This window comes from Alnus glutinosa, chromosome 9 (assembly GCF_958979055.1).
Source record: "Alnus glutinosa chromosome 9, dhAlnGlut1.1, whole genome shotgun sequence".
In the NCBI taxonomy this organism is placed as follows: domain Eukaryota; kingdom Viridiplantae; phylum Streptophyta; class Magnoliopsida; order Fagales; family Betulaceae; genus Alnus; species Alnus glutinosa.
In genome coordinates this window covers 26,796,512-26,819,247 of record NC_084894.1, presented here as the reverse complement: position 1 = coordinate 26,819,247, position 22,736 = coordinate 26,796,512, and the positions used below count along the sequence as shown (strand labels likewise).

The 22,736-nt window shown below is 35.1% G+C and overlaps 2 protein-coding genes across 2 annotated transcripts; one reads left to right on the top strand and one right to left on the bottom strand.

The window, feature by feature from the left end:
• The first annotated feature begins 13,871 nt into the window (after positions 1–13,871).
• Positions 13,872–15,396, top strand: LOC133878390 (uncharacterized). The gene is made up of 2 exons (XM_062316941.1): positions 13,872–14,892; positions 14,976–15,396. Exons 1-2 carry the CDS (start codon positions 13,944–13,946, stop codon positions 15,323–15,325), a joined length of 1,299 nt encoding a protein of 432 aa, XP_062172925.1. The 5' UTR covers positions 13,872–13,943; the 3' UTR covers positions 15,326–15,396.
• Positions 15,397–17,685: 2,289 nt separating this feature from the next.
• Positions 17,686–21,061, bottom strand: LOC133876651 (zinc finger CCCH domain-containing protein 66). The gene is made up of 2 exons (XM_062314904.1): positions 20,833–21,061; positions 17,686–20,328 (listed from the first exon to the last, which is right to left on the bottom strand). Exon 2 carries the CDS (start codon positions 20,279–20,281, stop codon positions 18,152–18,154), a length of 2,130 nt encoding a protein of 709 aa, XP_062170888.1. The 5' UTR covers positions 20,282–20,328; positions 20,833–21,061; the 3' UTR covers positions 17,686–18,151.
• Positions 21,062–22,736: the final 1,675 nt, after the last annotated feature.

The following is a 22,736-nucleotide window of genomic DNA, read 5'->3' as shown; positions in this document are numbered from 1 at the left end:
GCTTTCATTTGGTATGATGTTAATGCTTGAATAGGGTACTCCAACCCAATTGCATGGGCTCTTTCTGAAGTTTTCCAAGTGTCTTGTCATTCCTTTTACATAAAGAGGATATTAGGGTGGGGAAAGTAGATTTAGTTCTCGTCCAATAGATGCTAAAGTTTGTCCGGCTTGTACGTATTCGAACAGATGCTCAGACAGTTCGAGCCATACACTCACATAAGGTTACAAGGCAACTCTATTACACGGAATCTCCCTACTGAAAAAAGTTATTCTTACTAAGAGACAAGTTGTAAGTAGCATATTTTCAACAATGGACCAAGCCCCATGTTCATCAAGATGTGTATAGTAAGTCTTATGGATATCTAACACCCCTTCTTCTTTTTTCATGAGCCACTACTTGAAAATTAGAAAATTTAGATGCTAAATTTCGCTAAAACTTTTCTAAAAGGCTTGGCCATAAAAATGCCAAAAGTGAAAATGAAAATACAATATCACATTGAGATGGGGTTAATTCATAACAAAAATATAATAGAAAACGTAGCGGAAATATTTTGACATACCTTTAATCATATTCGTTCAAGCAAATCAGAAAATCTCAGCAACATAAATCCGAAAGAAATTCAGGACAAACGTATTCTCTAACCTAAGCATAATTATCTTTATTGATGAAATATATAAGCTCTTTATTTATAGGATTGGTCAGCAACTCTCGATCAAAGTTTTATCTTATTTATCCTCCCCATTAAGGAATAAAAATTAATTCCAATTATGATTCCTTTTGATTAAATTATCAAACAGCTTAATTTGTATCTTACTAAACCGTGCGTATAACATGTGGGTCACACTATAATTATTAGAAGATTTATAACACATGTTCACCTTAATTATTTCATATTCATGGACAATCATCGTTTGCTACCAAAATTTTGTTTACCATTTTTGTGCAACATCTTTAATTGCTATGAGTTCGCCTGAATTGTGTTAGAGCATTCACATTTGGCTCAACAAATTTTAACTAAAAAATTATCTTTTTATATTTTACCTACCAAAATTTTCAAAACACTTAGATCCCTGTCTCTATTTTAACTATCTATTTTCACTAATTCATTTAAAATATTATTTCTCTATCTGTTTTCACTATTATTAAAGAGGAAAAAGAATCATATTGAAGTTTCATTAGTTTATTTATGCGTTTTAAGCTAATTTGCTAAGCACCCTAATAGTTACCCCTTTTTTTATATATGTAGTTAAAATGACTAGGTGAATCGAATTATTTTTTGCCCATTTTTGTTACACCACTAATCAAAATAAAATAACCTTTTAACTATCCCAAAAGAGAATACCTTCTATAAAAATGGGCTGTAAATCCCTCATTTTACAGTAACCAACTATAAGTGAACAAGTTATCAAAAACAAAAAAAATACAATAAACATGAAAACAATTTTAAACCGCTCATTTCAACAATTCTTGGTACAGGCTCGATCAATTGCCGGAGAGGTAACGATCCATTTGAATTGCCATCTGGGTTGGATGGGTTTGTTTCAATCATAAAGAGCTCCTTCCTCCATGGGGTGTGGTCCTCCCTTTCTTTCAGTGCATTAAGGATTATTGTTAATATGCTCTTAATGGATTTTTGAAAAAGAAAAAAAAGAATTCATGTTTAACCAAAATAGACAAAGGCAAGAGATCCCCTGGCAGTGCATAGATCTAGACGCCTTATTAGATGGAGAGTTCCCCGTACTCCATTTCATTGGCAACTGAAATAGATCTAAACGGATTGCATGGTTTAACTGAATTCAACTGGGTTTGTGGCTTACAGAGGGAACAACCCAAATGACACACAAAGAGGGAGACACAGACAGAGAGAAAGGGGCAAGAAACTTCACCGAAATACAGTGGCTATAGAGGGTGGTCTTCGGCAGATTTCGACGGCTGGATGATTGTCTTTTTCCTTTGATTTTCTCTTTCCTTAATTATTTTGGGCAAATCCGATGGAGATGGTGGGTTCTTTGCAAATAAGAAAACTCAAAAAATGCTCTTTTGTTCATTAGTTTTGTTTTTTGGTATAAAATTTAGTGTTTTTATATCTAATGTTTAGTATGTGCTTAAATGATATATCAATATTTCATTAAAAGCTACAAAAATTGAGTTTTTCATATCATCCTTATCAAAAAGGGCTCTCATCCCAAAATGCTCTAAATTCATGTGCAATTATCAATGTTTGGTACCAAAATTTGGTTACAATTTTTGTGGGGGCGATGCTGTCATTGTCCTTGCCAATACCTGAACTTTTGCCCATCCTCCTGCTGTAGTGTTCACCTATCTAAACTTACCCAAGAGCAGCAGGTTCAAGAAAAATGTAATTTAGTGCATTCACTTTATTCAGAAACACTCAAAATACTTTTGGAAAATAATGACAAATTAGAGCCAGAGAATATGACAGACCTCCTTAATTACCTCAATGGTAAGGATGCCTGACACCTTCATAATTCATTGACAGATGGGAGAAAAGCCTTTTCATCTCCTTTATTGTTATCCCTTCTTTAAAAATAGAATCAGAGGACTTTTGACATTATTATAAAAAAAACTTTGGACGTGGTGGATGCCAGTGCTTTATTACTTTGTAATGGGGGTGAGAATATGAACAGAGCCCTTTGGAATAAAACTTCCCAAAAAGAGAAGAGATGGGAAGAGTTCATTTTCCTTTTTCTTTTCTATTTCTTTTTATTTTTGAAGCCCAAAGCATAAATGTTTTGTACTACATCTTCATCCTACCATACTAATAATAAAAAGTATTTTAATAATAATAATAATAATAATAAAGCACGAAAATCAAAAAATTAATTACCTAAAAACCAAGAATTAACAACATTTTTGGAAGTAGAAATCTTCCTTCTTTTTTTTTTAAAAAAAAATTATTATTATTATGTGGAGTTTAGCTCTGGATGAACGGATTCCAAGGCTCATGAACTTGTGCAATGTGGTCAATTTCATCATTTCATGTAGCCACCACATTATTTTATACGCTACAGAATATTTTGTACGTATTATACCCAGCAGCTCCCTAATGGCATCTTCCTCTCTTTCTTTCTTTTTTTTAACAAAGCTTTTTTGTCATGTGAAAGAATTCTTTCAATTCAATTTGTAAAATTAAAAAATGTATCCTAAAAGCAGAATAGGATAAAGAATTCATTTTATGATCTAGATCTCATTGTCACCTTGTGGGGTTGGGATAGAAGGTGAATCTGTTATTCTCCCTATGCCGTTGTTGATGTCCTTCTTTCATCCTATCCTAACTTCCTTCTCTTATGGTTAACCCTATTAATCGGTCATAGAATCGGCAAAGGGTAACAAGGTTTATATGGGTTTGATTCCTTGATCTTTACATGGTTTAGATTATATTTTGTTGCATCTAACGATCAACATGATGCTTTTAAATGATGTAAAAATGTATACACCATTAGATAATTTAGATTTGTAAAATTTAATCTAATTCTTTCTAGCATTTTTAAAAGAATACGTGAGAATTATATGCTCTGAAAACACGAGTTCAATAAACTATTTATATATATATATATATATATATATATATATATATATATATATATATATAAGTAGAACAACTTATTTAGTTCTTTTGATTTCAACTTCCAGATAATAGCCCAAGGATATCCATGGGCCAACCAAGCCTACCAATGCTTGGGTCAGAGGATTGAGCCCATAAAGTGAGCCCAACACAACCTCCAAGCTGCATCCTAGTTGCTCCAAATATTCAGTGGAGTGTTCAGAGCCCTATGAACAGTAACTGCAGTTTAAATTGTCATAATTTTTTTCAGTTTTTAACATTTTTGTTCTACTAATAAAAAATAAATAAATAAATAAATAACTTTTTTGTTCTGACTTTTGGGCTTTGAGTGCAAAAACTCTCTTCTTTCTTTTTTCTCTTTTTTTTTTTTTGGCAAGATAAAATTCATTACAAGAAAAGAAAATTACACATGGGTTGTATAGATTTACAAGAACAACTAAACAATTTTTTTACAAAAAATCAAAAAAGCCACTCTGTTAAGGTTGGCCGTTAGGTTGAATGAAAAATTGGTCAAGTGCCTTAGACGTGACCACTTTTCTATTTTTCTTCTTATAATACCCTTCTTTACTTAAAATAAAAAAAAAAAAAAAAAAAAAAAAAAAAAAAAAACTAGACTAGACTGAACGAAATTCTTTTTAAAAAATTCCAAACAAGGCACCCCCCCCCCCCCCCCCCCCACTTGGAGCTTTTTTTGTCTCAAAATTTTAGTTTCATATAAAAAGTGTTACGTCTGTCAATTGTGAGACATTTTTGAAAAATGACTACTAGTAGAGAGGGCTTTTTTATAGTGGTTGAGGTGGCTTTTTAATATTTTTCCCATATAATATATTCCTTATAAAAAAAATAATAATAATAAAATGATAAAATAATAAAATAAAGGAAAAAGGGAAAGAAAGAAAGAGAGTGGAGTACATTAAGCATGAATAGTTTTTGCACTCATTTTGAACATTACGAGTGCAGCTAGAAGATGTAAGCATAATATATATAAATAAAATGCTATCATATTAAATAAGCAGTGAAATTATAAATACTTTCAGCCATATCTTTGTTCAAGTAAGACGAAAAACGAAGGAAATTTTTTGCAACACAAAGAATTCTAGAAAAATAAAATTTAGAGAGTTCTTCTGGACTATGCCTATGAGTATGTCAATAGATGGATGCACATGACTCTTTATATAGGTAGGGTAGGGACCCTCGTTATTAATTGGATAGCTGATTATTCTCCTCCCATCAAAGAGAATAAATCAAAAATATTAATATTTTAATGTGAAATAAATCATATTCAATCTTTATATTAAATAATTATCGTTATGATAATTATTTAAATTCCAATCGTTACAACAAATTAAATAATTACCGTTATGATAATTATTTAAATTTCAACCGTTACAACAAATTATATGTCTGAGGGACACATATGTAATTTCTTACACATATGATGTTCGGTTCTTCAATATGATTATCACTTTATTTATTCTAACCATTTATGAAATCCTCCCACTCACATAAGAAATACTACACATGAATCATGGCGTTAAAACTTTATATAATAAGTCGTCCCTTCCATGTATTACATATAAAATATTCCCTAAATGAGTACTATATGGGCAATTAAACTTTATGAATAAATTTCCCATAAGTTATTCAGATCCAACTTTAGTTTTATCCCCATAGATAATATAACAAATGTGCACAAAACTTTTATTAACAATAACTTGATGTCTATAGACTAATTAGAAAGAACTAGGTACAATAAGAATCAATGAGTTTCATATCCTTCACATGACATTTAAACAGCTTTACCGGTAAACCTTTAGTCATAGGATCCGCAATCATCAATTCAGTACTGATATACTCAATGAACACTTCATTCCTTTTGATGTTCTCTCTCATATGAAAATACTTGATGTCGATATGCTTACTTCTGCTTCCACTTTTATTATTCTTAGAAAAGAATATGGCAGCACGATTATCGTAGAAGATCTTGATTGGTCTCGCTATAGAATCAACAATTTTGAGACCACCAACAAAATTTCTCAACCATAGTGCCTTTGTAGTGGCTTCATGGCACGCAATAAATTCTACTTCTATTGTAAATGTAGCAACTATAGTTTGCTTGTTACTTCTCCAGGATATAGCCCCTATAGCAAAGAGAAAGATATACCCTGAAATAGATTTTCTACTATCTACACATCTAGCAAAATCTGAATCTGAATAACCAACCACCTCCAAATGGTCAGTGTGTCTGAATGTCAAACCATAGTCCTTGGTTCCTTGCAAATACTGCATGACTTTCTTTGCAGGTTTCCAATGTTCCATTTCTGGGTTGCTTTGATATCGACCCAACATTCCAACTGCCATAACAATGTCAAGTCTAGTGCAAGCTTGAACATACAATAGACTTCCAATTGCATATGCATATGGAACATTTTTCATCTGCTCTTATTCCAATGCATTTCGAGGACATTGATCATTACTGAATTTGTCTCATTTAATGATAAGTGCTACAAAAGCCGAACAGTTCTTCATTCTGAATCTTTTCAAAACCTTTTCAATGTAGGCCTTTTGAGACAATTTTAATATTCTTTGTTTTCTATCTCTGTGAATCTCTATGCCAATGACATAAGAGGCTTCACCCAAATCATTTATTTCAAAATTTTGAGAAAAGAACTGTTTGGTTTCATGTAGCAAAATTATTACTTGCAAGTAAAAATATCATCTACATATAGGACTAGAAATATGACTTTACTCCCACTAACTTTAAGATATATACATTGATAAACAAAGTTCTCAATAAAACCAAATAAGGTAATAACTTCGTGAAATTTAATATACCATTGACATGAGGCTTGTTTTAGTCCATAAATAGATTTATTTCGTTTGCAAGCTTTCTGAGTGTTATCATCAAAACTTTCAGGTTGTTTCATGTAAACCTCCTCCTCAAGATCCCTATTCAGAAAAGCTGTTTTCACATCCATTTGATGTAGCTCTAGATCAAAATGAGCTACTAATGCCATGATTATCCTAAATGAATCCTTCTTGGATACTGGAGAGAAGGTTTCATGATAATTAATGCCTTCCTTTTGTGTGAAACCCTTGGCCACAAGTCTAGCTTTATATCGTTCAACATTACCATAAGCATCCCTTTTGGTTTTGTAAACCCATTTACAGCCTATGGCTACAGCTTTCTTTGGTAAGTCAACAAGATTCCAGGCTTGATTTTTAGCCATGAATTCCATGAATTCCTTCATGGCTTTTAACCATAATGTGGAGTGTTCTCCACTCATGGCTTGTGAAAATGAATTTGGATCATCCTTAGGCCCAACATCAAAATCGGACTCTTTGAGGTATACAATATAATCACTAGAGATTGCGGGTCTAATTATTCTAGAAGATTTTTTTAATCCTACTTCCTCCTCATTTGGAGGGGGTTGGGTAGGTTCAATATGAACTTGTTCCTCATGAGTTGACTGTTTTGAAATTGATTGTGGTTCAAGATAATCTGTTTGGATTTCCTTTAGTATAATCAAACGTCCTTTAGATAAAGGAGCATCAGTCAGCTCTTGTGCTTCCTCTAATTCAATCCTTTGAGGATAAGCACTCCCGCTATGTCCAAGATCCTCTAAGAACTTTGCATTTATAGACTTAACAATTCTAGTATTATTAGAAGGACAATAAAACCTAAATCATTTGGAGTTGACTGTATAGCCGATAAAATGACCACTGGCTGTCCTTGGGTCTAACTTCTTTATATTTGGATTATAAATCCTCACTTCAGCAAGGCAACCTCATATGTGTAAGTGATTTAAACTTGGTTTCCATCCACTCTATAATTCAAAAGGTGTCTTAGGGACAACCTTGGATGGAACCCGGTTTAATACATACTCAGTAGTTTTAAGGCTTCACTCCATAGAAATGAAGGTAACTCAGAATTACTAAGCATACTCATTACCATGTCAATAAGTGTGCGATTTCTTCTTTCTGCTACACCATTTTGTTGTGGTGTGCCAGGCATTGTGTATTGAGCAACAATGTCTTCTTTTTCAAGAAATTGCAGAAATAGACCTATCATTTGTCCATTTTTTGTGTACCTTCCATAGTACTCTCCGCCTCTATCAGATCTTACGATCTTGATTTTCTTTTCCTTTTGTTTCTCTACTTCTACCTTATAGGTCTTGAAAGCATTGAGTGCTTCAGCTTTATCATTTAGAAAATAGAGATACATATACCGTGTATGGTCATCAATAAAAGATATAAAATATCTTTAACTATTTAGGCAAGGAGTAGGAAAAAGGTCCACAGATATCTGTATGTAAGATTTCAAGAATCTCAAAACTCCTTTTGGCACTTTTAGTGGTCTTGTTGGTTTGCTTTCCCTTTATGCAATCCACACAAGTACCAAAATCAGTAAAATCAATAGTTTTTAAAACTCCATCATTTACTAATCTTTTGATTCTCTCTATGGAGATATGTCACAATCTCATGTGCCATAACAAAGCAGAGTTCTCATTCACCAAGCTCCTCTTTGTGCCAACACTATAATGCAATGATATATGATTGTTTTCAAAGTTAGGATATAGATCAATTTTGGTTCCACCACCAATAAAATGTCCACCTTTAAAAATACTAAAGGTAGAGTTTATAAACCAAAAACTAAAACCAATAATATCCAGTTTAGAAACCGAAATTAAGTTTATAGAGAAGCATGGAATAAAAATATATTTTCTAAATCTAAAATATAACCAGTTTTCAAAATCAATCTAAAGGTCCCAACCGCTTTCACATAAGAAAACAACTTATTTCCGAAATAGATCCGTTGCTCATTGCTTGCTAGTTTCCTTGTGTTGAGAAAACTGTTTCTTTTCAAGCCATCTTTTATACTTTTGGCAATCCTTCTTCATATGCTCCCTTTTCTTGATTTACAACTTGTTGTCTTTCTTGAAATGCGGGGCACTTTTGCCTTTATTACTCTTTCTCTTATCATGAGTAGCCACAAAGTGAACACTTTGTGGTTTCTCATGCTTCAGCCTTTCCTCCTCCTGAATACACATGGTCAGAAGTTCATTCACTGACCATTTATCTTTATGTGTGTTATAGAATATATTAAAAGAAGTGTACTCAGTTGGGAGTGAGTTCAAGATGAAATGAATTAAAAAGGACTCGGAAATATCAACCTTTAGGGACTTCAGTTGAGCAGCCATGTCCCTCATTTCCATAATATGCTCTCGCACACTTTTGGATATGTCAAAAGTTTTACTTGAGAGTTTCTTCATTAGGGTGCTTGCCAATGCCTTATCAGAACTTACAAATTGTTCTGCAACAGCCTGCATGAACTATGTTGCCTTATTGCATTCAGGGATAGAACCCCTAATGTCCTTAGTTACGTGAGACTTCATAAACATGAGACTTAGGCGATTAGATCGCTCCCACATCTCATGCTTCGTAACTTCTAATGGAGTACTTGTATCTGTGAGGACAGGTGATTCGTCCATATGGAGCGCCAAATCAAGTTCTAAACACCCCAAATAGAAAAGTAAATTTTCTTTCCACTCAGAAAAATTGTTCCCATTAAGCATTGGAACAATACTTTCTAGAATAGCAGTAGTAGAAATAACTGCAATAGTCAAGGAAAAAATTTTAATGCTTTGAAATTAACTTTATTTTAAATTAACTAATGCTAATTTAATTTAATAGTAAATAGTAAATTTCAACCTATTTGTGGGCAAATGTTGCATCATGCATGAAATTTATCATTTATTAATAAGATTAATAAATTTAAATATTAACAAATAAAATTCTCCGTACCTGTGGGCCTATGAGAAATTTTATTTTTAATATTAAATTTATTATCTTATTCTAATTAAGTCATAAATATAAAAACTTCATTGTGGGGATAAGCAATTAAATTTATGAATTAATTACATAATTGATATTAATTTTTCTTTATGAAGTTCATGTGTATAACCCAGATATAATTATTATTATAAAATTGGGATGATGTGGCTCTCCCAAAATTATTATAATAATTTTTGCCCATAAATAGTCCCAGAAATAAAACAAACCAATATAAAAATGTAATAAACAGATTCTCCAAGGTACAACACTAGTGAGTTCCCAGGAAAGTGAGGGGAGCCATAATGGACACACTTAAATCCCAAGACTTTTCTTGCCAAAACTTTCATAGATATTGTATTATTGGATAGTACTGTAAACATACACCAACATATATAGTATTGTTAATTATTCTTAGGTCTAAGCATCAAACAAATTATATTTAAACAATATAATTAAAAATTTAATTATATTTCTAAGTTCAAGTATTAAGGAAACAATAATTTTAATACTGAATAATGTAAAACATAAGAGAAACGAAATTGTAATATGAAAACATTATAAATCTTATGGCCCAATGGTCTTAGTAGTCTTAAACTCTTTAGAGAGCCAAGTTCTAAACCCCACACCACATAAGCAATTTCTTTTATTTTTAATTATGGATGGGCTGCTAGAAATGGGTTGGGCTTTTGGGTCAACCCACTTAACGACCCAAAATTTGCATGAGTCGAGCTGGGTCAAATTCCATTATTGGGCTAGCCCATTCGGGTCGGCCCCTTTAGTGACCCAAAACTGTAAGGGTTTTTTTTTTTAAAAAAAAAACCCTTACCCAAATTTCCAACCCGTTAACCCGGAAAATACCCCTTTGACCCGATTTACTAGAGCTCCTATGTTGTCTCCTTCTTCTTCCTTAGTTTTCTCCTTTTTTTTTTTTCTTTTTTTTTTTTGTAGGGACACCGGCCGTCAGCTTGCTGCTGCCTTATGCAGCGGCCTTGATAAGCCACTACTTAGCAGCAACGACGACCCAAATGGGTCGCCGTTGGTTTAGGAACCAGGCGGCCCATAAGAGCCGCTAGTCTCGGTGACGGGGAAAGGCCACTGGAAGCGGCCTCTCCTTCTTCGATCGACGCCGGCCACGACTGGCCGGCGCCTACTATATGCCAGTGGTATTGAAGAGATCAGGCGGTGGAGATTTCACGGCAGTAGATCCGAACAATAATTCTATAGTGTTTCCATAATATGTGCGTAAACATCATTTCTTTAGTGGTATTTTACTAAACAGGCTTTACAGTGTGCAATTATCTAGATAATTTCAAGACAAAACAAGCTGGGTTTCTGTGCATAAATAGTGTAGTTTTCATGCTTTACAGTGTTCATGCTTTTCTTAAACAATTTAGACATATATGTAAAACAGCAAAACAATACATGAGATGAACAAAATAGAGGTAAATTTATGCACAGAAAATTTATACAATTCAACCAACAAAGAATTGCCAAAAACTAAAAGCTGAACAAATTAGTATAGAGGCGGGCTCTGATACTACATGTAAGCATAATATATATATATAAATAAAATGCTATTAAATTAAATAAGCAGCGGAATTATAAATACTTCCAGCCATATCTTTATTCAAGCAAGACGAATAACGAAGAAAATTTTCTGCAACAGAAAGAATTATGGAAAAACAAAATTTAGAGAGTTCTTTTGGCTTATGCCTATGAGTGTGCAAATAGATAGATACACATGGCTCTTTATATAAGTAGGCTAGGGACCCTCGTTATTAATTGGATAGTTGATTATTCTCCTCCCATCTAGGAAAATAAATTAGAAATATTAATATAAAAAACCATTTTGATTTCATATAACTTAATGTGGAATAAATCATATTCAATCTTTATATTAAATAATTACCGTTATGATAATTATTTAAATTCCAACCTTTACAACAAATTAAATAATTACCTTTATGATAATTATTTAAATTTTAACCATTACAATAAATTAAATGTGTTTGAGGGACACATATGTAATTTCTTATAGAAGAACCCATCCTATTCAATGTATTCATAGTAGAGCTGGCTCGATAGACTTTGAGATACAAGGTCGCAAATTAAAGTAAAGCATTTTTTATATATAAATTTTAATTTTAGTTTATATTTTTTTTAAAAAAATTGTTCTTCTCATTTCTTGCTTTTAATTTTTTTTTTCTTCAAACGACACGTAAAATTCATTTTATTGCATGACATATAATTTCAATGGATAACATTTTTGTGTTGAACTGCATAATTCTTTTTGTGTAAAACTTGATTTACGCAAAACAAAATTTATTTTCTTTTAAACATTATTTTAATAAACAAAAATAGCTCACGTATTTTAAAGTTTAGACGAAATTACTTGTTTTAGTAGTTTAGTTACCGTTGTTAAATATTAATGTGGACTTTTTATTTTTCTCTCTTTCCCTTTAAAGCCTCAATATCTCGAAATGGAAAAGGATTTTTTTTCCTCTGTTGTAGCGATTTAAACTATTTATTTTAAGAAAAATACTAACTTATATTTTCTTGTCATTATTTTTTTATTTTTTATTTTATTGATGAGACATTGTTAATTCACTTATATATATATATTAATCAAAATTAATTTAAAGCTTAAAAGTAGATTGATAATGTCACATTAAAAAAAATAAAATGAAAGTAATAAAAAAAATCCGACTTATAAAATGAGACCAGAAAGTGGGGATGTCGTCATAACATAACAACCCAACAAACTCAAACAGAAAGCATTGGGAGACAGTGGCCATGGCAGCAGTGTTTGTGCCTTTCTTTTGGGCAAAAACAAAAATGGCAACAGCTTGAGTCAGTGGGGGGGGGGGGGAGCCGAAGCATTGGCATTTGCACCAACCTAAACAGCTCCAATGACTAATCTCTCTCTCCCAAGTGGGTTGGCTCAGTTTGAACAAAGCACCAAAAAGTCAGTTTCTTCGGCTGCGAATTGCGAAACCCAATAGAATCTGGTCAGGCCGTACCCTATCCCTCTCTGACTATGACACCCTTCTCGCCCCATCTCATCATGTCTCTCCCTTATACTGTTACAAATATGACTATTACGCATTTAATTTATGTTCAACTTTGGCTGCGTGTCAGTTTTTTTTTTTTTTTTTAATTTTTTTTTATAAAAAGAAAATGATGAAATTACTGTAGGAAAAATGTTATGTCCTCTTCTAAAAAAAAACTTGTCTAGCAGGCAAAGTTGGGCAAAGACCAATGTAAAAAATTATATAACAATCATTTCCTTACAAATATAGCATTGACCATCAAATCCTCTTACGGATGGCACGTGAGTAATGCTATTGTCTAAATTGCAAATTGCATATGCGATAAGGTTTACTTGGTACTTATTTATCTGAGTAGGTGGTTGAATAGTTTAAAATTTATTTGAACATGTGTCTCACATGAACTATATTACAATATGCTGCCCAAAGCACATTGTTGGAAATCTCAATCCCTTTTACAAAAGAGTCATGTTAAGAAAAAAAAATTTTTGCACCACTTTCCTTCTAGTTGGAGCTACCCTCGACCCCAACTCGGACCACACAACCGTTAGATTCGAGTTACTTGGTCGTGGCCACCAAATGGCACATTGAGATTGACTGCAATCACTCCAAACCCATCAATGACTGCCAAATGAATCTGGAATAGTTCGGCACCCTAATAGGCTATGGGGCACACATTGCATTGCCACATAAGTAGCTCTTTTTGAAAGGGGACGTGGCAATACCACATTACACTACCACATTATAAGAATTATAAAAGAATCGTAAGTCAATTTATTTTTTAAAGCATAATGTTATTGAGAAAAGATTCCTGCATAACAGTTGCACGTTGTACTGGGTTATAGACATGTGTTTACAAAAGTGCATAATTGTTGTACACCAATCACCTCTCAATGTTATTTATATGAAAAATGCTAGAATTACAACATGCTCACTAGAAATATACTTACAAATGTTATTTGTTTTTCTGAGTAATGCCATTTATGTACAACTAAATAACATGAATCGTGAAAATCAGTCCTATGAGATATAGGATTACTCTTTTTGTAAGCACAACTGTAGTAGTCCAACATATACAACAAGGCCAAATCTAAAGCGACCCTGTTTTGCTGCCTTTGTTAATTAAGCTGCAAAGAGCAGTGTTTTAGTACGATAACGCTCCCTGAGAGCTTGCTGCATGTTTCAGCTATCCGCACTAGACAACAAATTTGCACAAATTGACTTTACACCCGCGCGTGGAAACATGTTCCTGAACGGCGAACACTCCTTCGCCACTGCCCACATTCAAATGCAAAGCCCGCCACCTCTCAACACTCTTATCTCTTGCGCTTTTCTCTGTCATGGAACGAATTCAAATCCCTCTTTTTCCCATTGCTTTTTCTTTCTTTTTTTCTGTAAACTAACTACTCCTTTTGCAAGTTTAAAGTTGGAAATTCCACAGACCCAACTCACTGTTCTCTTTCAAAACTTCAACATGAAGTTTTTGTCTTCTTCTCCTTCTTTCTCGTCGTCTTCATCCTCTGCCTCTTTTGATCCAAACATGTGCAATTCAAAGAGCGCCACTGCCGGGTGTCTGGCGGGCATCTTGCGCCGAATTCTCTGCTCCGGTAACCTTCCTACACACCCTTCAGATCAACTCAGAGAGGCTGATTCATTGTTGTGTGACAAGGATCAAGAACTGAAGGCCGCTAGGGAGAGTATCGAGAGATTCGAGGCCTCTGCCACGCCAGGGATAGTAGCAAGGCTGATGGGTTTGGAATCAATGCCAGAGATCGACAGTCTGTTGAATCCAAATTCAAAGCCAAATTCAATTTCACGTAGCCGATCCATGAACTATGCGGATCACTTGGCGGAGTTTGATCCAATGCAGGCGCAGCATCGACGGGTGAAATCCACGTTGTCCTTTAGAGAGACGCCGACATTTCTCGAGCTGGAAAACGAAAACTTTCTTATACTCAGCTTCGAGACTGGAAGTGAACATAAAGAGTTAAGATCAAAGGGGAAGAAATCTGAAACGGGTTTTGGAGAATTGAAGCAAAGAAGAGAAGAAAGATGTAAAAACATGGAGAACAGAGCAGAGAGGGTGTCAGAGAAGAAGAAGAAGAACAACAACAAAGGATGTCAAGAAGCCAACAAGAAGGTCTTGAATGATTTGAATAATGGCAAGTCTAAAGGCTCAAGTATTACTCGATCTCCTTCAAAGAACTCCCACGAAAAACCATATGTTTCCCCGGAAGCAGTAAAAACGTCCAAACCCGCTAACCACAAGGAAGTCGTCAATGGAAGGAAACTAAGTAAGAGGAAAAAAACCAGTCTTTGTGTAGTTCAAAAGACAGAATCTGAGTGCAGCTCCGAAGATTCGAGTCCTGTTTCTGTTCTTGATTTTGGTCATTTCCTCACTGATCCTGAGGCCCCAATATCAGGTTTGTTTACTTTGTCTTTGTAAAGTACAAGTTTTTCCATTTTCAAATATGCAAATTCAAGAACTTTATTTCATAAATTTCAGAGTCGGGTATGGCTGATTCAAAGTCACGAAGGAAGTTGTCGCCGGAGCTTGAAAATCACAAGCAGCAATCTCCACGAAAGGACAGTGATCTAATCGGAGATGAGCTACAAACAAAGAAAGTTGAAGGCAAATATCATGGAACAAAGAAGAAAGAGTGCATGAGCCAAAACTACGTGGATATGTGGGGTGAAATTGGCAGGCTGACTGGAGCAGAGTTGGTTGGATCAAATTGGGTATACAGGGGAATGTGGAAGCATGAAAGTTTTGACGGTATTGGTGCAAATTTTGAGCTTGAAATTCTCGATCAATTGTTAGATGAGTTGGTAGGTCAACTATCTGGACTTCCATGAAAAATTTGAACATGCAATTGTAAATTTCGCATTGTCAATAAACTCTACAAAGAATTTTTTGTTTTTGTTTTTCTAATTCTTGTTTTCCTCCATCACTCAACTAGAATTTGAATATAAGTTCTATATTAAAATGCATTTAAGAATCATACTCCAAGAATAGATATCAATTTAACTAATAAGGTTAGCAATTTTTTATACGAGTCGTAAACCTGACACGAATTGAACAAAAAATTATCGGGCTATGGTTTATGGGTATGCCACGATTAATTAAATGGATTGGGTTATAATTAGCGTATATAGCCTTGTACCCATGCTTCAACACGACCTAAACTCGACACGCGACATTTAAGATTAGTAATTTTTGACATGACCTACGAACCTGATATAAAATTAATGGATTATGATTAAAAGGTTTGACCCATTTAATTAAATGGATCGAAATAGAATTAACCTATATAGTCTTATATTCATGGCTCAACAGTCGATGCGATCCAAACCCAACACGTTAACACGAATACCCACTTATTTTAATATAAATTGGAGTAATTTCCTTCCTCCAATTTGAAAAAAAAAAAAAAAATTATTTTAGTCTAATTGAGTGATGTGACAACATTTTAGTCGTTAGATGCTTTCTTATTTTATATCTGAGGTCCTTCTATTTAAAAATGGAAAGAAATGAGAGGTAGCCAATTGCAGGGTAGCCGGTGACGGAGAGCTAGTCCAAAATCATTAATGGTGGCCACATGTTCCCACCCTTTGATAATCATACCACAATTTGAAAGATAATTGTACCTTAATATTTTATCTCATCCTGTTCAAAGGCCATCTCTTATCCTAGTACTGGGTATGATTTTAGAAAAGCCCTTTTTTTTTTTTCCCGTAATTAGGCACATTTGGAAGGCCACCAACCCAAAAGCATGCTCCACTAAACTAATCAATCATTAGTATTCTGATTCATAATTTATAACGTCTCTTTCGCAAAGTTGCAGGTGCTCCCCCAACTTATTGGCAAAATTCAAATAAATTACAAGTCTGCTTTATGTGGAAAATGCGACTGAGAAAGAAGCACTAGGAGAATTGTTTTCTATATATAAATAAATATAGAAATATATACACACCCACACTTATTAGTTTACTTGCTCAAGAAAATTTTCAAGTGGTTGAACACGTAATAGGATATGGATTTGAATACCGCAATGAGAATCCACATACAAGCCTGATAAGTGTTAGCCGCAACACCGTCAATGAAGCTGGGCCAAACTATGGCTCAATCGGATTTGAGGAAGCATATATAACTTCTCATCGTCTAAACCCCTTCTGTCATTAGTTTCCAGCGAATAGGTACTATTATGGGTATGAACGCCTACGGTTTCCAACCATCTAGGCCTCTCCTTTCATTGGTTTCCAACGGTAAATGCTACTATTGTCACACTTAGATAAAGTAGCCACAGTTGATCACCTATTCTTACCCTTTTAAAAAAAAAATTGACTAACAAAATTTGACAAGTAGATTTAATGTCCTGATGAGGCTGGTTCAAGCTATGGCTCAACCGGACTTGAGGAAGCGTATACAACTTCTCATCGCCTAAGCCCCTTTTGTTATTGGTTCACAATGAATAGGTACTACTATGGTTATGAACATCTACGTTTCCCACTATTTGGGCCTCTCCTTTCATTGGTTTCCAACAGGTATAGTAACGCTCAGATAAAGTAGCTACAATTGATCAACCATTCCTATCCTTGTAAAAATATTAACTAACAAAATTTAACAAATAGATTTAATTGTTTAAGAGTCGACATAGCAAATGTCGACAACAATTTCCCAAAAAGAAAAAAAAAAGGGGGGGGTAGCCCTGCTATTGGCAACACTAAAAACAAGAAAGACATTGCCCTAGTGAAACTTCAATGCGACTTGGTAGAAATGTAGAATAATTATATATATACTTGCCTACTGTCCTTTATTCTCCCTAGTGTTTATGCCACTATATCGTATACCTAACAAGAAAAGTTGATTGAGACACGAAGTTTGGTTGCCAAAACTGCCTTTCTTTTTTTTTTTTTTCTTTTTTTATAAGTAAAACTGCCTTTTTTTTAGTGCTTAACAATCTCCCCCATGGAAAATTACGGAGCCAATGAGTTAACCTTTTGAATGCCTAAAGTAACAAGCAATATTCAGAAAGGTAAGAAGAGAAAATGGATGGGAAGTGGAGGTGGAAATATTGTCAAGCTCCAGCTAGAAAGTTAGGATGAAACTGGCGTCCATTTTCAATTTCAATTGGGTTCCAGCAAGATATCGTAGATAAAGAGCACAGAGGTTAATAATTCATTGGTTTCAAGAGTAAGAAAGCACCGTGATCACATTAATATAAGAAACATTAATTATTTATAAAAATAACAGCTTGTAATACATATGATGTAAAACCCCCACCAACAAAAGATAAACCCCATAAATTAGTATGCCTACAAATCCCAATAGCAAAATGAGATAATGAAGTTTATATTGATCAGCATCTCTAGTTCCACTCCCGAAAAATCCTCATGCTTCAGAGATCTTTCTGCTTGGGTAGAAACTAAAATGAAGAGAAGAACCGACTTGAGAAAAATGGCAAAACTAAAACCTATTATTCTGAAGAACCTAATAATTGTATGAGCAGAAACCTTTCATCCTGCCCAACTTCTTTGTTTTCTCCCCGGGGGTACATTCTTTTATCCCCCTTGCCAGTTCCTCTACACCTAAATATGATAAATATCAATAAAGATTAAAAAAATGGCAAAAGACTAGTTAAAATGTTAAGATAGAAGCAATTTAGGGGTTAAATATGCTTTTTATGCCACCAGCTGCTCCTGTTCCATGTACAATTGCTCCACCCAAGCCGGAAGCATCTCCGAGCCTCCAGTGTCAAGATGACACTGCTGCTGCTGCTCCTTCTCAAAACCTAACTGCCCAGGTTTCGCAGGCGGGGCATCCTTCACCAGGGACTGAACCCAAGAGACATCCGGCTCATTGACGGTAGCTGGCATCGAGGCTGCAGCTGTTGCATGACTGCTGCCATTACTTCGGAACCCAAAAGAAGCAGATTTCCTAAGCTTGTTCAGCTCTTCTCCCTGGAGTCGCCAGTCCAACTTGCCATCAGGGGAGCCCCAATCCGAAAGGGTAGAATGCATTGCAGAAGCACCAGGCGAAGAAAGGCCAGAATGACCTTTCACAGAACTTCGCTCAATGAAGCTCTGGCTCCGCATTGCAAAAGCAGCCGACCTTGCATTCAAAACTGTGGCAGCTGCAGCACCAGATGGGTCAACTCCAAATGAGGACGATGCCCTCACAGGAGAGGATGAAAGGCTGGTACCATAGCTTGACCGGAGCTGCTGGTTCATGTTCTGAAACATCTTCATCCCAGTAGGAGATTGCAACTGGGGTGCTGAGACATCCATAGAAAGTCCCTGTAATTGAGGCAAAAGGGCAGGATCCAGAGATCCAAAAATGTCATCAAGATTAATACCGTTCATCCGTCCAAGCCTATTTAATTCCCCAGATCGATCACCTGGGGAGGCAGCAAAAGCTGAAGCATTGGACAAGGGACTATTCCAGCCGGATGGGGAGGAGAGACTAGATATCTCATCCATCAATTGCTGTTGCCTGCGACGATGATTTTCAAGCCCAAGCAATTCAATGTCTAAATCCATGTCTCTAGCACTTAGGGCACTTTTCAACCGACTACCCGGAAGCTGTAAGGTAGGCGGAACCATACTAGAGTGGTTTTGCCACATGGTTCCACCCATAGGAGAAGTGGGTCCAGAGGGAGTCATGGGAGGTGTTGAATTGGATGGCATCAACATTGATGAACTACCGAGGGCAAGTGGGGTGATCGAGCCCATGTCCAGTGCAGAAGTATTGGCCGAGAAGGATCTCGGAGATGGCACTGCAGAACCCGTGGATGCATAAAGAGGGCGAAGCTCTTCTGGCTTATGAGCAAAGAAACAGACCCTTCTGGTGCATCCTGTCTCATCCTTGCAAAGGCGTGTTCGATACTGAGCAGGGTGAAGCCAACACTCAAAAATACCATGCGCATACTCGCAAGAATCTCCTTGCCTGCACGACCCCTTTCTGAACTCTGGGCAAGGGACACAGCTATAATGGTACTTCCTTGGATCACGCCGCCTGGCATTCTCCCCCGGATGAACAAAAGGGCACTCTGTCCAGTCATGCGAGTAAGCCCTTGAGCAAGGCTTGACCTTGAACGTATACATTCGAAAGTCATCTGTGCTATAAATCCCATTCTTGATATCTGGAAGAGAAAGATCAACAGGATACTCTTTCTTCTCAGTCCCATCCTTTGAGACCCGAGGTGTCAAGGCCTCTTCCTGTTCTTGCCCGTCCATTTCATGCCCCATTTGAACAAACAAACTAAAGGGATCCTCAACACAAGTAAAGCCCTTCGGCATGACATCCAATTTTTTCTTCCTGAGGTTAGAAGTCGAATTCAAAACCAGAGAGATCAAGTCACTGGGCCTTTTTCCATTAGCATCAAGAGCATTTACATCAGCAGAAGCATCAAGCAAAAGCTTAACAACCTCAGCCGAAGCAGCAGAGCCACCAGCAGCAGCACAATGAAGTGCCGTGGCCCCATCCGAACCACAAGCCCTATTAACATCAACAAGACCAGTTTCAAGTATATAATTCAACACACCTTTGCTACCAAACATGGCAGCAACCATGAGGGGTGTCCTCTCTTCAAACCCCATCTTCTTTGACCCAATTCTCCTCCCATACCACAGGCTTGCCTCATCAACATCATGACCCTCTTCTTCCACAACACTTTTGAATCCGATTAAATCATCGCAGGCTGCTAACTCAAGCAAAAGCGAAAAACTAGGTTGCAAACCCTCTCTTTTCTCCAATTCACTCTCCATGACGAAACCTGTTTGAGAAGGTTTCCTCTTGGAACCACTGCACATGGAAATCCCTCTCTTCTCGAACCTCCACAGGTCCCTTTCTACAAAGTCTGCAACAAAGATGGCAATCATAAATGCTATTCCAGAATTCACAAAGAAAGAACAGAGCAAAAATTTGAAAGAAACATGTACCCATAGAAAAATAGACAGAGGGACATAGGGACAGAGAGAGATACGACTTAACTTTTTCATCAATATTACTTAAAACAAGCCAACCAAATGATAAATTATACCGGATGTTCAGTACATAAACAAAATCTCAATCTTTTACTCATTTAGCCATTAACTCATACAGCTATTACCCAAATTCAGGGCCAGGGGCCCAGGATGAAACAGAAATCTGTTCCAAATCCAACACAAAACCAAACCTATCCTTACAGGAACCAAAAACCCACACAAACCCAAAAGACCCAGAACTTAGATTACAACCTTTCTTCCCATTTTCTCAGCAACCAATCACAGAAGCTTAGTATCGTCCACAATAACCAAAAAAACCCACAAACGCAAGTTCATTTAAACACAAAACCCAAGTATCAACAAGAGCAAGATGGTACCTTTACAACACACAAAACGCAGAAGCAGCTGAAATGCTCAAAACCCAGAACCTTTGGGTTGTCTTCCTCTGCATTAAGGTTGTTCTTATAAGGTTGTTCTTAACTACACAAACCCACTTAGGGAGGGAGAGAAAAGCAGAGAGGGAAAGAAAAGTCGGAGGGAAAGGCAAGACTTTTCCTTTCCTTTCTCTCTCTCTCTCTCCCTCTTTTATGGTGGCGTTGGGTCAAAAAGGAAAGCCTACGAAGCTACCTACGCTCCTCTCCATTCCCATTTTCCATTCCACTGGAAAATGAAACCCAAATGCAAATCCAAATGAAACCCAAAATGCGAAACCAAATGAAATTCAAGCAGGCGGGCCCTACCGGTGCATTAAATATCTAGTGGGCCAACCACTGACGATTAGCCACGTGTCAGTGATCTAGTAGAAACGGCCTCACCAAAGTGGCCGCATGGAGATTCCGGATTGTCACGCCTTGCGCGTTGTTTTGGCCTTGGTGGATGACGTGGACTCTCCCGTACCGTCAGTATGTTTTTTCTTAAAAGTTGTTCCTAATTCGTCACTAATGTCTTTTATCGTCACGGACTTTCATTTTTTAGAATATTCAATCATGAAAATTAAATAATGAGAATATAATTTTAGAAGCATAAATGTTTATATGATAACATTTTAACCATTTAATTTTAAAAACAATGATTATGATTTTATTTTATTTTTTGTTAATGTGTTTTGATGGTATTTTTATTTTGGTTTGAAAAAATGCTTTATAAGTACTAATGCTAAACGTCACTTTCATGTTTCATTTATGTTATCTCAAAATTAATATAAGCTTTAAAATTATTATTAAATCAAAATTTAATATCGATTTAACAAATTTAATAATAATTTTAAAAGTCAAATTAGTTTTTGGACATACAAAAAAAAAAAAAAATTAACAAAGAAAAATTACATGATAAATATCCTAAAAATTCTACAAAATCGTTAAACGTCGTTAAAACGTGTTTTTCATATTTTTTTTTGAGTGACATAAGAGCAAAATTGGAAAAACTCAACTATTTTTAATTAAATAGCTATATTTGAAAAAAGTCATAAAACTATTTTGAAATTATTAACAAAATATGTGACGGTGAGGATTTTGTCCTTCATAAGCAAATCAATTTCCACCTACTTTATTTAGAATAAAGAATAAGCTATAAAGATTAAAAAAAAAAAAAAAAAAAAACATTTTTTAAACAATAAAATAGCATTATGATATGAATTTGATTGATGATTCGCTATTAAATTACTATAAAAAATTTTCTAAACTTATGATATTCTAATAAATTATATATTAAAATAGTAAATTTAAAATTCATTCGTTTAATAATAAGATTTTATAAATTTTTCATGAAATTATCATTAAAAAATCTCCAGTTTTTAACTGGGCTACGTTTGGGATATTTATTTGTCTGTCATTTTGGGGAAGTAGATGGCCTGTCAGGATATCAGTTCTGGGTTGGATATTTTTGGGCAGGAAACATGGAGGAATTCTTGAAGCTATCGACCTAACCAGACACTGTCAGCCAGCCTTCGATGATTTCAAGAAATGTTCCACTTTTCTGTCGTGTGATTTGTTCGTATATATATTGTTTAGAATAATCTTACTACTCCAATTCATAATTCGGGTTTAATAAAAGCTATTTAAAGATAAATCAAAATCAATTTGACTTTAAACTTTACCTATTTGTTCATAAATAAATTTATACTCTATTATAAATGACGGACCGATTATTTTATGTATTAAACATATTTTTCTTATCATAAGCTAATTTAAGCATCAGGACAAAACACCTGAATAATATTTTTAGGAAGCGTAAATAATATTAAAGAACGTGTAATTTACACCATACTAGAACTGTACCAATA